The 14,811-nt window shown below is 38.5% G+C and overlaps 1 protein-coding gene across 3 annotated transcripts; it reads left to right on the top strand.

The window, feature by feature from the left end:
- The first annotated feature begins 45 nt into the window (after positions 1-45).
- On the top strand, positions 46-14,479 carry LOC139148061 (uncharacterized). Of its 3 annotated transcripts, none has more exons than XM_070719337.1 (13): positions 46-1,498; positions 5,852-5,922; positions 6,352-6,455; positions 7,043-7,250; positions 7,933-8,039; positions 8,431-8,639; positions 9,121-9,298; positions 9,939-10,116; positions 10,602-10,705; positions 10,938-11,079; positions 11,499-11,581; positions 12,712-12,874; positions 13,400-14,479. In XM_070719337.1, exons 2-13 carry the CDS (start codon positions 5,859-5,861, stop codon positions 13,528-13,530), a joined length of 1,671 nt encoding a protein of 556 aa, XP_070575438.1. In that variant the 5' UTR covers positions 46-1,498; positions 5,852-5,858; the 3' UTR covers positions 13,531-14,479. The 3 variants fall into 3 exon arrangements, with proteins under 3 accessions (XP_070575438.1, XP_070575436.1, XP_070575437.1); XM_070719335.1 differs by having other exon boundaries at positions 48-1,498; positions 5,821-5,922; XM_070719336.1 differs by lacking the exon at positions 46-1,498 and adding an exon at positions 1,531-1,882 and having other exon boundaries at positions 5,821-5,922.
- The last annotated feature ends 332 nt before the right edge of the window (positions 14,480-14,811 follow it).

Raw genomic sequence — 14,811 nt, 5'->3', positions numbered from 1 at the left:
TAAAAATTGATGCATTTTTAGACAGACTTTCGTGTAACATGGAAATAAAGCATATGGTATTTATTAGTATGTAAACTAAAAAATTTGGCGAGAAAACTGAGAGATGCATGTACTAAAACATTATAGTCCAAACAAAGGAATCTGTACCCTCGAGGTAGGAGACCATTCGCCTATACGTCGGGCAAATGGTCACCCACTCTCGGGCAGACAGTCCCATGTTTAGGCTATAATAGATAGTACGACACGTTGCCAACGGTTACCCTGGCCATGAAAACTAATACCGTCGGAACTATACAACTGAACATGTTGTCCGAACTACTTTGAGAATAAAATACTTCGCGAGTTCTCATAGGAAAAGACGAGAAAGACGATTTTTTGAATAATTAGGCCTCTTATCACCACCTTTCTTATCGTATGTCATTTATTTCATAGCAACACTGCAAGTCCCCTGTGAAAAGGCGGCATTCATTGTGTAAGAGAACGCTGAAGGGGTGACACGCAGGCTCGCCCTTCAATAAATGTTTTTTTTTTCCGACTTTAAAGATTGCAAAAGGTCACATAGTATCATCGTAAGTATCTTTGCAATCGAGCGATGCACTTGCATTCAGAAAAGGACGGGACTTGAGTATTTTTAGGATTATCGTTCGTAGGTGGAGGAAAATCGAGGCCAGAAATGGCGGTTTGAAACTGGCTGTCAGTGTCAATCAAACCCTCGCGTGAGTATGACGCGTCAATCAGTCGCGTATCCATGCAGTTTCTGTCTTGTTGTCATTGTAAACAGCAATAAACACGTAAATCACCTTATCTGGGTACTGTGCAAATACATGGCGGATAATAAAAATGGTTATTTGAAACTTGTCATTGTCTAAAAACACTAACAACTCAAGAAACAAAATACATAATACCCCCATACCCATTGCACATACCACGGTGCACATACGTATTTTTTTGCTCGGCTTCAGGCTAAGTTTCAGCTACTCAGAACGCACCTCAGAACTATCGAAACCCTACTGTAATACTTCCCGTTTTCCTTAGGGGGATGTAAAGCTTCACTTCCTTTTTTACTCAATCGGACTCTTTGCTCAACCATGGAGGTAGTAGAGATGGCTCAACCGACGCGCTTGGATCTCAGTACGTCATTTGTCTCTTCGCGTTCACCTTGGTAACAGCAGCCATAAATCTTGTCATAATTATCGAAAAAACGTGTTGGTTTCTTTTGCTACCACCCTTTCTCGGTATACGAAAACACAAGCAAACAAATGCGCAATTAAAGCGACATGTGGTTTCAAACTGTATGATATTTTTTTTATCATTGCGCCCAATCGTTGATAAGTGGAAGTGGATATGAAAACTGCCCGTTGCTCCACTAAGCGATACCACTTGACTATATACTGGACACTGTACGTGTTTCATAAGTTTACAAAACACAGGCTGGTACGCATCACGGTTAGTTAGTGGAGAGTTACCACGTTCACTCAAATCAAAGGATACCCGTCTGGTAAGTGTTTCTACTCTACTCAGTATTCAAGAGTAACTTATTTCTAGATCTGTGCATTTTAAAATATCGTGTGTCCGTTCTCTCTCCGTCGATCGACGTTCTGTGCGTTCGTCATAGCGTGATCCTCAGTCTATTAATAACTTTCATTGATTGCAAGTTATTGTTTTTTCAAACGATCGCAAATCTTGTATAATAGCATTGGTCTCGTAGTTGACCTCCCGGTAGAATGATTCATGTAACTTCATAAACAACGCCTTTACATGTTTCTTTTCAGTTTCTAACCTCCTTACCCTGCCTCGCCAGTCGGATACAAAAATATTTATAATCTGTACGCTGAACCCCATTAATCCAACAAACCATTTCGTCGATTAACTATCATTTGAGGTGAATATAAAAATGTTTATATTTCTAAGTCAAAATCGAGATTTGTCATTACCTTTGGTCGCAGATTCCTACCTCAGTATTCGTTACTGTAATCACAGAATAAATTGCTTCTTCACTGAAAGTGCATGGCACTAGTCAGAGGAATCAAACACACATGGGTTTGTTTCTGTAACTTGGCCTGTACTAAATGTGGTCTAGAAATCCGTGAGGTTAAAATCGGCCGTTGACGCCATAGCACGTTGTCGCTGTGCCAAGTTTTCAGTGATGCATCGTCACCCATTTCTGTGCAAATGGTTGGACAACAATCATATTTGGTCATGTCATGAAACTCATTGACACGATGAATGTCACTGTGTAGTGCAGTAGTGCCGAAAACAGATTAAACTTGTCTTTGTAATGGCTCCACTCAAGAATAAAATTGTGACGAAGGAGATCGGGTTGTCAGGTAAGTCTTGTCGGAAAAGTGACAAAGTTAAACAAAGGGCAGTATTCTCCATTCTCGGCAAAATGGATATCTTTTTGGCGCACCCTTCGATGAAACTAGCCGAAACAATCGGGTTTCGGTTCCATGACGTCGCCATCGACGGCTTCCTCAAATAAGCTTCATCTTTGACAACCCTGGTCTTTTATCGCCATACAAGCTCAATAGCCTGCCCATTTATTGTAGATTATATGATCTATCGAAAATCGTGTCGATAATGTTGTCGGGAAGTGCCCTTTTTTGTGCAAGTCATTAATCAAACCCACTTGTCGATAATTAAATGCGACAAATAAAGTACTTCTGCATCAAAGCCCTATCTTGTAACATCAGCATTTATTTCTAACAAACAAGCTAATACAGTTACATTACAGTAATGTCATACCTTAACCTACTATTATCGTGATCATTGCATGTTCTTTTAAACCGTTTTAGTATATTTTGGTCTTGAATACCAAAGGCCGGTATGGAATATAGTGAGTCACATATCAATCTACCCCACTGCTACCACTGATTACCACTCGCGTAGATTCGATTTTCTAGATTAGAGCTTGCATTTGCGGTCAGATCTTGACCACAATTGCAACCTTATGATGACACAGTGTGATAAGACAAGCAAAGGTTTCCGATCAGTATATTTTTGTATTTATTTATTTCATTATTTATTTAATCATGTAAGTCAACGGGCTAAAGGTCCATAGGTACAAGACAAAATAACAAAAATAACAAAACTAAATGCAGATGCTCTCTACCACAAGACGAACCAGATATGAACTGAAAATGCACCATGTTTCAATACATACACATATATATATATATATATATATATATATATATAATATATATATATATATTTATATATATATATATATATACAACTGAGTTGATCAGGATAATCTAAAATATTACATTTCCACTACAAATTTGTTTCGTATAGGCTGCAGAGCCGCCTACACTCATCGGGTGGCTGTGAAACCAAAGTTTCAGTCGTTCACAGCCACCCGATGAGTGTAGGCGGCTCTGCAGCCTATACGAAACAAATTTGTAGTGGAAATGTAATATTTTAGATTATCCTGATCAACTCAGTTGTGTATTTAGCTCTACTCTAGTATGAGCACTCTACTCCAGCTGATCTTGAACTAAACAAGTATATATATATATATATATATATATATATATATATATATATATATATATATATATATATATTGCAGTTATCTGTAAATTGAAACTTTTGATACAAAGTTGCAACTACGTTGAAATTGTCATGATTCACATCATAGACAATATTCACCATAGATTAATCAAAAACTCATTAAGAATACAAATACGCAATTAAGTGAAATTAAAATACTAAATCTCTTGGACTGCTGTCATTGTATCACCACTTTACGTAGCGAGTGTAATTGCATGTAGTCAAGTCCTTCAAGCTTTATACGCCAAACTGTGAAAGGTCATGAAATACGCATATTATAAATCAGCTGACGCAATAATTTAAAATACCCGCACTGCTACTATATAACTTTACCATCAATTTACATAGCACTTGATCAATTTCGGTCAACTCCCTCCAGGTATCACTAATTTTGAAAAGTTCATTGAATAATAAATTACCAATCAGCTGATCAGCTTTTGTCAACTCAGGCCTTCCAGGTTTATATGCCTAATTTGGAATATTCATTAAAAATGCAAACTATAAATTAGCTGACATGAAAATGGAAAAAATATATTTCACTTATACAATATAATTGTCTCATTAATATTCATACTAGGTTTCATAAACGTTGGTAAAGTCATTTTAGTCTTGTGTCTCTAAATGGGAAAGATCATTAGATGCGTTAGTAACCAGCTGATATTTAAATGCTGAATGACTCTGATTAATACTTTGATTATAGTATCTCTAATGTACATACCAAGTTTTCTCAACATTGATTACGTCAATTCAGACATACATTTTGTAATATGGAAAGCTCATTATTTATTCAAATTAGCAACTAATTTATCTACAAATGCTGAAACGACTTTCATAAATGTTATATCGTGGTATATCCAATGTATGTAGCAAGTTTCGTCAACTTCAATCGAGTTAATTCAGACATATCCTAATTAGGACAGTTCATTAAATATACAAATTAGAAATTAGCTGATGCCAAATGCCAGTCAACTTGAATGTAGTAAAGGGTATCGTCAGTGTACATAGCAAATTTTGTCAACTTTGATCGAGTCAATGCAGATATCCCAATAAGAAAAGTTCTTTAAATATGCGAAGAAGTGATTTGCCCATCTCAAAACGCTAAACAACTTTCGTCAATATTGTTTCATAGCATCTCCAATGTACATAGCAAGTTTCGTTAACTTTGATCAAGTTGATTCAGATATATCCCTCATTAGCAAAGTTCAGTAAATATGCAAATTAGTAATTAGCCAATCTCAAAATGCTAAAAATCTTTCATTAATGTTGTATCAGAGTTTCTTCAATGTATATAACAAATTTTGTCAACTTTGATTCAGTCAATTTAGATATGTATCCCTAATTCGTCAAAATTCGTTGATATGCAAATTAGTAATTAGGTCATATTAAAATGCTAAACAACTTTCGTTACTGTTATATCACAGTATTTTAAATATGAATAGCTAGTTCGGCCAACTTTGGTCGAGTAAATTCAGATATATATCCCTAATTTAGACAATTCATCAAATATGCAAATTAGCAATTAGCTTTCCCGCCAGCTCTTAATATCTTTCACGAGCAGCTGATATATCTTTACATGATCGACATTTGTAGCAAATCTCATCGAATTTTGTGCAACTGTTTTCAATGTATATTTTTTTCTGAACCACTAATTATGCAAATAAGCATAACATGTACAAGAACACCCACCAAATAGTAATTTGTTCTTGCTATTCGCAAACAGAATCTACGTGAAAGATTTCATTCCAATCATATCAGCCGTACTTGACATATCGTGCTGACAGACAGACAGACAGATAGACAGATATAGACAGACAGACAAACAAACACTTAGGCTGATAGATAACACGATGCGCAATTAGACGATCAGTGATGTACTGACAAACAACGTGGAAATGTTGTCAATCAACGAATATTTCCATATCCGACCCTCTTTGATGGCAGCCATCGGTACAGTTGGGCAAGGAGCAAACTTACACACCACTGAGGATGTATACATATATATATGTTTATCCATTGCCCGAACAATCAGGCACGTCCTTGTATGCTATTTGAATCTGTGCGTGAACAACAATAAAGTTTGACAACGTTAAAGAAGTCCATAAGCTAAGGAGTCATCACTTCACTTCAAGTAAAAATAGACAGCCCGGCTGTTGAAATTGGACTGTAATGCACAATGGGCCAATGAACAAATTGCCTATTTACGACCGTACAAACCACAACTGCCTAGATTATACATGACATTCCTTTCTGCTCCTTTTATTACAGCCTAATTTTGTAAAAACACTTTCGTTATCAGAAAGGCCATGGATGGAAACACCAAACGGGCACCAAAACCCAGCAAAGGAGACCAATCTGCAAACGAACATGGTAAGCCTATCTTCTGTACCGGCATTTTTTGTCATTCTCACTTCCTCTGAGTTTGCGTAATGTAACCAATATTTTTCTGATGGACGAAAACCCACACCGGGCAGGTGACCAGTACACAACCTATCATGTACAGTACACAACCTATCTTGTACGCAGATAGCAGAGAGGCCTTTGCCCATGCTTTTTAAGAGTTCGATGCACGTGATACAGCCAGGGTTATTCTCTCTAATGCTTATCTATGAACACATCAGACCCAGTTTTTACTAGCCAGCGTACAGTATGAAACTCTATAGTGTGTAACGCATATTGCGTACAACAGTTGAATACTAATAGGAAGTACTACCGTGACATCATGGAACTGAAACATAGTGCGATGTTTCAGTTTCCCGCCAAACGAACAAGCCAAGACAAAATTTTTGACATCCACAGGGGTACTGAAGAGTAAGTTCGCCGACGTCGAAATACCAACCGATGTATCTTTGGCGGAATACGTCATGTCTGATTTTGACCAGTATGGAGACCGTGTAGCGATGGTAAGTGAAGGATGTAAGCATTCGGACTAATTAGATAAAACGAAGATATAGACATGGGCCGGTCTTCATCTTCACTTGCTCTTTCCCGTTTTCGTTCGCTGCTTTAGCCTGATCACAGTCCTTGTCTCAGCTGTTAAAGGCAAGTGTAATTCAATCCTTTGTTTTGCGTCCACTCAATGTTTTGAAAGGTAAGCGCTTCTAAAACACACACAGAAAATTGTGACACTTGCAAGTTTTGAATTTACTTGATCATTTCCATGTAATGTGATTACTGAGAATCGAAGCAGAAATGACTGATAATTTGCAGGTGCTTTACGTGCATTTTACAAAATTTGTAATAAAGTATTTCTAGGGAGAAAAGCTGTATGGTAAAGTCATATCCAAATTCATTGTATTTCTTTAAAACTCACAAAAATCTACCCTATTGATTCTAAACAAAGAACTTTAGTACTTCAGCTTTCAAAACATTTCTATATTTAATGACGGATAACCTTCTTCTTCGTTGCTTACATGCTCGTTGCTCGTGTGCTTATCATTTGATATTGTGTCTTTCAAAATCTCACTACAGAATGTTTTTCCTTGCTTAGATTGAAGGGTTGTCAAACAGGTCTTACACATACAAGCAGCTCAAAACTTTTGTCCGTCGCTGTGGAAGTGGCTTGGTTAAAGCCGGATTCACTCAAGGAGACGTGTGCGCCTTGTACACTCCAAATTCGCCTGAATTCTTCGTATCATTTTACGCCGTGGTCTCTATCGGAGGGGTCATCACCGGTGTGAATCCGTTGCACACCCCGGGTATGTACATCTGAGTGTTTGAGAAAGTATCCTCAGCGAGATCAAGGGCTTTGCTTTTTGTAAATCTATATGGAATCTGTTCCAAATGGCCATTGCACTAATTGTGGTTTATTACATCTCATTCGATTGTATGGTAGAATGCGCCCCGGGGACAGGTATTCGGATTCTCAGATTCACACAGCTCTTTTCTGATCTACCGCATGTGGGGGCTTATTTTAAAGCTCTTGGCGAAAGAAAATTTTATACCTTCATAGTTTTTCGAAAATCCAAAATTTATTTTTCCTCCAGTGTTACCACATGGATGGCGGCCATTTTGAATTTCAAATATCGCAAAATTGTCGGTAACTTTGTGTCTCCATTTCCAAACTTTACACGGTGACTCCCGATTTTTGTTATTGATTTGGTAAGAGAATGGTTGAAAGTTTCATTTAGGAATTTTTAGGCAAAGGTTTAAGTCTTACACGTTCGAGGCTCATACTACCTTAAATGAATAAAAACTTTTCCAATAGTCATGTGCTAGAGTTTCGAAGGAGAAACGCTATCTATTTCTTGGCCCTTGGTGAAAGCCTATCCAAATTAAGCGTTTACGACTGTCACAAACCCTGACTAATTTTGGGTAGCATATTCGTGAAAATTAGTCACATTATTTCCCTCCACTTTGTTATCCTTTTGCAATGTATAGATGAGTTAGCGTACCAGTTGAAACTTTCCGATGCCCATTGGCTGATAACACACCCTGCCTTTGTTCAAAAAGCTAAGCAAGCCGTCGAAAAGTTCCGGCCAATGAAGGTGGGTTTGTTGCATCACACGACTACATATATTAATTCTTTTGTCAAAATAATGTCTAAAGTAACTGAAGTCGTTCTGCCACAAGGGCTTGAATTTCCTGTTCTGGCGAATAAACCACTAACAAGCATATCATAATCACAGTAAGATTGTATACTACTGCAGCCATCAACAGCCATGTAAATAAACGTATGCTGCATTATGCCTGAAATCTTGTCGACTTACATTTTTAAGTACTGAGATATTCTGACTTGCGCCACCACGTCGATGTTATCCAAATTCACTGGTTCATCAAGAGAGGAAACCTTGATGACATTATGATTTCACTGGTAGAACTTGTACATATGCAGACGTTGGTGCAAACACGTTGTTGGAAAACCCTATTTTCTTCCAGGGAATATACGTACTCGGTAACGAGGGGATAGGCGACTGCGTCCCTTGTTCGAAGCTCTTAGGGGATGACGGTTCAGCGTTTCCCAGCAGTATCAAGATAAATCCAACCGAGGATATCGTGACCTTGCCCTTCTCCAGCGGAACAACCGGACTTCCAAAGGGTGTTATGCTGACCCACTACAACATCGTGGCAAACTTGGCGCAACTGAAGTAAGTATAGGAGAGTATGACCGTGACCTTCAACTGTTGCAGTTCTTTGCACAACACCTGTCGGTGTACTTGTACTTTTAAAAGTTGAAAGGAAGTGATATTCCCTACTGTGAGAGGCGATGAACTTAATGTTGAACTATACCCTCATTTACCTCGAGGGTCTATGGTTTAACTGGCTCAGGTATCATTTTATACAACATTATAGTACAATCCGTATGGGAAGTTGAGAACATGACAGAACTGTAAAAAGTGAAAAAGATCAAATTATATACTTCACAAAACGTGTTACATGCATTGTCTCTTTTCCTAATTATCGTGCTTGTACAATCACGCGATAGTGTTTTCTCATTGTTCGACTGAAACACCAATTTCCGGGGTAATTTGGAACACATAGGGAGAGAAAAAACACGGTTAATATGTCCAAGATTAATTTGACACCATTTGATCGTTAAAAATCACGCACTTCGGTACTTCTCTTAAGAACTCCGGGCATGCTTGATTTTGAAGCTGGGGTGGACGTCATTCTCGGGATACTACCGTTCTATCACATCTACGCCATGGTGTGTGTCTTGACGCAGGCGGTCAAACGAGGCGCTCTGGTTGTCACCCTGCCCCAGTTCGACCCGGAGACGTTCTTGAACGCGATACAACAACACAAGGTGAGTTAACAGCCGTTCGCAACTGAGACTATTAATAATGAAATGGCTTTATTAAGGTTGTAAGGCCTCGAAACTCATAGACTTAAACTTTTGCTTAAACTGCCCCCAAAGAAACTTTCAACTATTCTCTATTAAAAGCAAGAATACAATGATCAGCGTGCAAATTTGTTGTGCCAATAAATAAACTCTGACATTTATAGACACCTAAAATTCAAAACGGCCTTCATTCTGTTTATACTGTATGGGGTCAAATAAATTTTTGATTTGGCAAAATAAAAAAACAAGACTGAAAACTCTATTGTCGTCAAGCAATTTGAAATTAGTTCCTGTCGTCATATTTTCTGGCACTTCAGAGGAACTTCGTCAATGGAATTTGTATTTTTTCAGGGACTTTTTTGCTATCACGCGCACTTCACGATTGCATTTCTTACCATTGTAAATTGTTTGTGTACGGTAAAAGAAATGAATGAATGAGTAAATAAATAAAGAAACCATTGATGTTTTGTATTAGATTGCCGATATTGTCGAATTTTAAAACGATCTTTCTTGAACATGTATTACCAAATGTTATTGGCTCTGAGGATGAAAATGTCATGTGCAAATATCATGTGACAGTATATCACATCGTTACATTGTACAGGTGACATTTTGTCCGATAGTTCCGCCTCTTGCACTATTCCTGGCGAAGTATCCTCTTCTGGAAAATTATAATCTGTCGAGTTTGAAGAAAGTCATGTCAGGAGCAGCACCCATTGGTCCTCACATAATCGAAGCTGTCAAAAGTCGAATGAATCGTCGAGACCTCATGCTAAAACAGGGTGGGTTTTGCATTTTCAAGTTCACCCATTGTTTGATTAATGACAACAGATCGATGGATATATAGATCGATTACTCAATGTATAGATCGGTCAATTGGTCTGCTTGCAGATTGGCAGATAGACAGACATATAGACAGAGGGACGGACAGAATGGTCCCGGGAAGGACAGGACGGACAGAAGAGTACCGGGAAGGACAGAAGAACGCAGAAACACATAGACCGACAGACAGACCGACAGAGAGAGAGACAGACAGACTTTTCGACTGACAAAAAGACAGACCAACGAATCAATCGATGGATGGATTGATCGATGGTTTAATGGATATAGATAGACAGGCGGACAAATAGATAGATAGATAATTAGATAGACGGATAGATAGATAGACAGATAGAGAGATAGATAGATAGATAGATAGATAGATAGATAGATAGACAGATAGATAGACAAATAAATAGATAAATAGATAGATAGATGTCCTTCACAGGTTATGGTTTGACAGAATGTAGCCCTGGCGTGGCTGGTACCAACACCGATGAAGAATATGATGTTAGTACTGTTGGGGTCCTCTTGCCAAATACAGAATTGAAGGTGAGTGCCTGTGCATCAATGTTGAATAATGCCAGTCTGAAATAAAAGGAAATTATGGCTACTGTTTATTCAGCTCTTTAGTACTTACTGTCCCGACGGATAGTTTTAAGATTGTCTGTTTATGTATTTATCAGGAAACACCGACGAATATAAGAGAATACAGTGAATTAGTCCCTTTTGACGAAATCTGTATATGTTATCATAGTGATGTGTAAATTCTGTAAATTAATAGGTGGTGGACGTGGACACCGGGAAAATTCTTGGTGCCAATGAAGACGGAGAACTCTGCTGCAAGGGTCCCCAAGTGATGAAGGGATATTTGAATAATCCTAACGCTACCGAAATGACAATAGTGGATGGCTGGCTGCACACAGGTGACCATGCTGTTTGATCCTACATGACACAAAACCTTATTTAGTCACAATAGACGAATTCCCATGCAGCTAGGGAGTCTTTACAGAAAATCCTTCCTTTCTCGGAGAGAAGTCACGACGTCTCAGATCTCTACCAAGCCTCAGTTGTTTTTTCCATGTGGCCTTCTGTAGGTGAGAAGGTACCGTAACCCGATCGATATACCGTAGGTTGTGAGTATCAGTAGTTGAGTTCTCGTTCGCCAGCTTTGAATAACAGCCACACGCGTTAGATTTCCGAATTCCCGGGAAAGTCCGCCAATAGGGGCGCGTATTTACTGGAACGAGAACTAGGTAATTGCACTCAGAGCTCATTGCTGCTCATAATTTCTAAAACCGACTTAATAGTGTAGATTTTAATTGGAGTGTCTTTTATTTATCAGGTGACATTGGCCACTATGATGAGACTGGTCAGATCTTCATCGTGGATCGCCTGAAAGAACTGATCAAGTATAAAGGATTTCAGGTAGTCTTGTTCTTTTGGTTACGTCGTTGCTTTGCCTGAAATGGCTGCAACTTAATGTCCAGGAAAATATATATTTAAGTTTCATTGTTTTCAGTCTTGCTGGCATTAACATTCATTGCAGAACACTCATAAATCAAAGCTAGGTAAAATTGCACATACCTATTATGGGACCCAAAGAATTTTGTGAATTTACCAAATTTCACTGTTATCTGGTGGCAACAGGGAGTAGTCTGATACAAAAACTTGAAGTTCGTAAATTATCTCACCCGACCTTTTAGCCAAGAAACATGTTAAAGGAAAGGGAGGTAAAATTCTTCTCATTTTAAGCCATAATATTCAGAAGTTGCTTCTATCGTTATCTGCGGTCATGCCGCATAAAATTTATGTGGGGCAGTCAATGAGACTGCATGTTCTGCGTAAAAAAGTGTTTTTGCAAGTGGCTCGATGACGGGAGGGGATTTATTCTCTTCGATAAACTTTAGTAGGCGGGGAAGGGCGTTTCTTTTATGTCAGTGGGCGGGGGGATGTTTATATCGGGCGGATAAAATTAAATGTTGACAAAAGAACAGGGTGAATTTTGCTATGGGAAGAGTGTTTTCGGGAGTACTTATGATGGGGAGTGGGGCACTGGGGAGTATTGGTAGTGGGGAGGGGACAGGGGAAAGTATGGGAGGGAGGGAGGGGAAGTTTTTTAATCCGTGATGGGAGGGCAGTTGCGAGCATCTTTTACTGCCGCTCCAAAACGTTAGTTGCCCAAAATTCTCAATGCTATTTACAATTTAAACAATCAAAACGCCTTTACTACGAATTTCTTTCAATAAACTGCCATGGTTGGCTGCCTCCGGTTTACACATATTGCTATCGTGTAGGTCGAATACAACACAGTCGTGTTGCAATTCGAGTCGTTGAAGGCATTCGTTTTGTCCTTGTTCATGGGCAAGGTCTATGGGTTCGTTAATGGCAAAATATAATGGTCATACCCTGCTAAAACTGGTCTAGATAATCGTCTGCGTTTGCTATCGCCAATCAGATTTTGCTAAAGGTAGTCATGTTGTTGGCCAGCATGTTGGCGTTATCAACAACATTTTTCTTTAAATATACTGAACAATTTATTTTCCCTTTTCCATAAGGTTGCCCCAGCTGAATTGGAAGAAGTAATTCTAACAATGCCAGACGTTAAGGATGTTGCCGTGATTGGTCTACCTGACGAAGAGGCTGGGGAGATACCCATAGCGTTTGTCGTACCGAAAACCGAAAAAGTCACACCAGACGACATCATCAAGTTTGTTGAGGGTAACTTTGCAACTTTTCTAGTTGGCAAGCAGGCGGCAGGTCATAGGTCATGAAAACGTGTTATGTTCCTGTTCTATGCCGTTATAGCTGTGGTATTAGTCGGACTGGGAAATTATTAAAATCATGATCAAGATTGATGATATAATTATGCATGGCACAGATATTTCATATGTTTGCAATATTTACAATAATACTCCAGCTGGAAGAAATGTCGAATAAAGTATTCATTTCATTCTTCGAGTGCTTCGGACAATATCGCTGAACCTAAGTGTCATACTTTGTTTGACTGTGGTGTACGATACCTTATCACACCAGTGTTGGGTTTTAGCAGTGACTCTTCTCAAATCGTCAGCTGTCGTTTTATTTGTGCATCTAAATGTCATAAATGCCACGCAACTAAAATGAAGAGAAAAAAAGTTTATTTTATTACTAGGAGTACGATGTCCGATATTCCCGTTCAAGTCTTTGTGGCAATCATTTAACTATTCAGATTGTTTGAAATATAGTTTGAATGTCCATCTACAGGCAAAGTAGCTCCCTATAAGAAGCTCCGCGGAGGCGTGAAGTTCGTCGACCGGATTCCAAAGTCAGCGAGTGGGAAGATCTTAAGACGAGTACTGAAAGCCCGCCAATTGGATAATACCAAGAAAGCATGAAGATGATTGAAACACGTCAAATTCAACACACTGTATTTGGTGCACGGATGAGAGCACATAAACTTAAAATCGTTTGGAGGGACACGGTAGCTATTCTTTTATCTGGAAAAAACCCAACGACGTGTATCTCCCCTAGCAATATTTCATTTAGAAAACCCTCGTCTAAGGTTATTCTATTCAGATGTATTGCAGGGGTCTAGTTAATATATAGCAAAATTTCCATGTAGCAACAACAGTTCAAAATGTTCAACATGTACACTGTGAGAGCCAATACAAGAAATTCCATAACACGTTAAAACTCCTTACAATTTATGTTGGATATATATTTAAGAAAATATGTAATACTTATTGATCGTGATGGACTAATCATTTAAGACTTTAAGCTTAAAGAAATCTTTTTGAGTTATAAAATAGTTCTGTCATTTGAAATTTCCATCCCTTTATTAGAGACGAATCATTATCAGATGTCACCTACCTGATTTTAAAATGTGAAACAACTTTATGCCAGATGTAATGCATTTACGTCAAGACAATATAGTTAAGAATTTAAGAGCTTGAGGAGTAAAAAGCGTGAACGATTATTAATGTTGGGTAAAGCCTATTGTTTACAGTCCTGTTGCCTTTGGCTTTAGGCTTTGTGACATAGTCTTTTAAAAGTGATGCACGATAAATTCGTCTGATTAATTGAATGGTCAAAGTTGACAAGTCAAGCTTGCTACGCTGCGCATACATTAATGAAGACTGCAGGGCCTCAGAGCCAAATATCCTCTGAAACAGAAATATACTTTTAGTATGGACGTTTTAATCAGTCGAATAAACAGGTCATTTAGTCATTAATATTTACGCAAGAACTGATGCCCAGAACAATAGGAGAGTCTGGTAGAGAAAAGGTTCTCCGTTATGATAAATTGACGCATGCAATAAAAATTCATTGGTATAGACTCCTCAAGCACCCTTTGTCAAAGTTCTTTCGTTTTTACAACGAATGGCTGCCTTGTACGTTTCCTCTGCACACAGTGGCCTTATATATCTGCCTGAACGCCGGCCCTGCATTTAAGTGGTGTTAGATGATTTTGCTCATAGCGAGACGCGTTCTTCTGTGACTTGTGCTTAAAAATAGCGAGCTGTGGCGCCCCGTTTCCTGTCATGCAGTAACATGTGCACAAAAGACAATGTGCCCGTTTCTTTGGATACCATGGTGGACTAGTTTTATGGATTTTGATGTGTTCAGGTTTACCCGTACGATGAGCATCAACATCGAAATTTAAGCTACTGTTTGAC

Source organism: Ptychodera flava, chromosome 13 (genome assembly GCF_041260155.1).
Source record: "Ptychodera flava strain L36383 chromosome 13, AS_Pfla_20210202, whole genome shotgun sequence".
NCBI classification, from domain to species: domain Eukaryota; kingdom Metazoa; phylum Hemichordata; class Enteropneusta; family Ptychoderidae; genus Ptychodera; species Ptychodera flava.
Note: the sequence above shows the minus strand (reverse complement) of the source record. Positions and strands in the feature narration are given on the sequence as shown.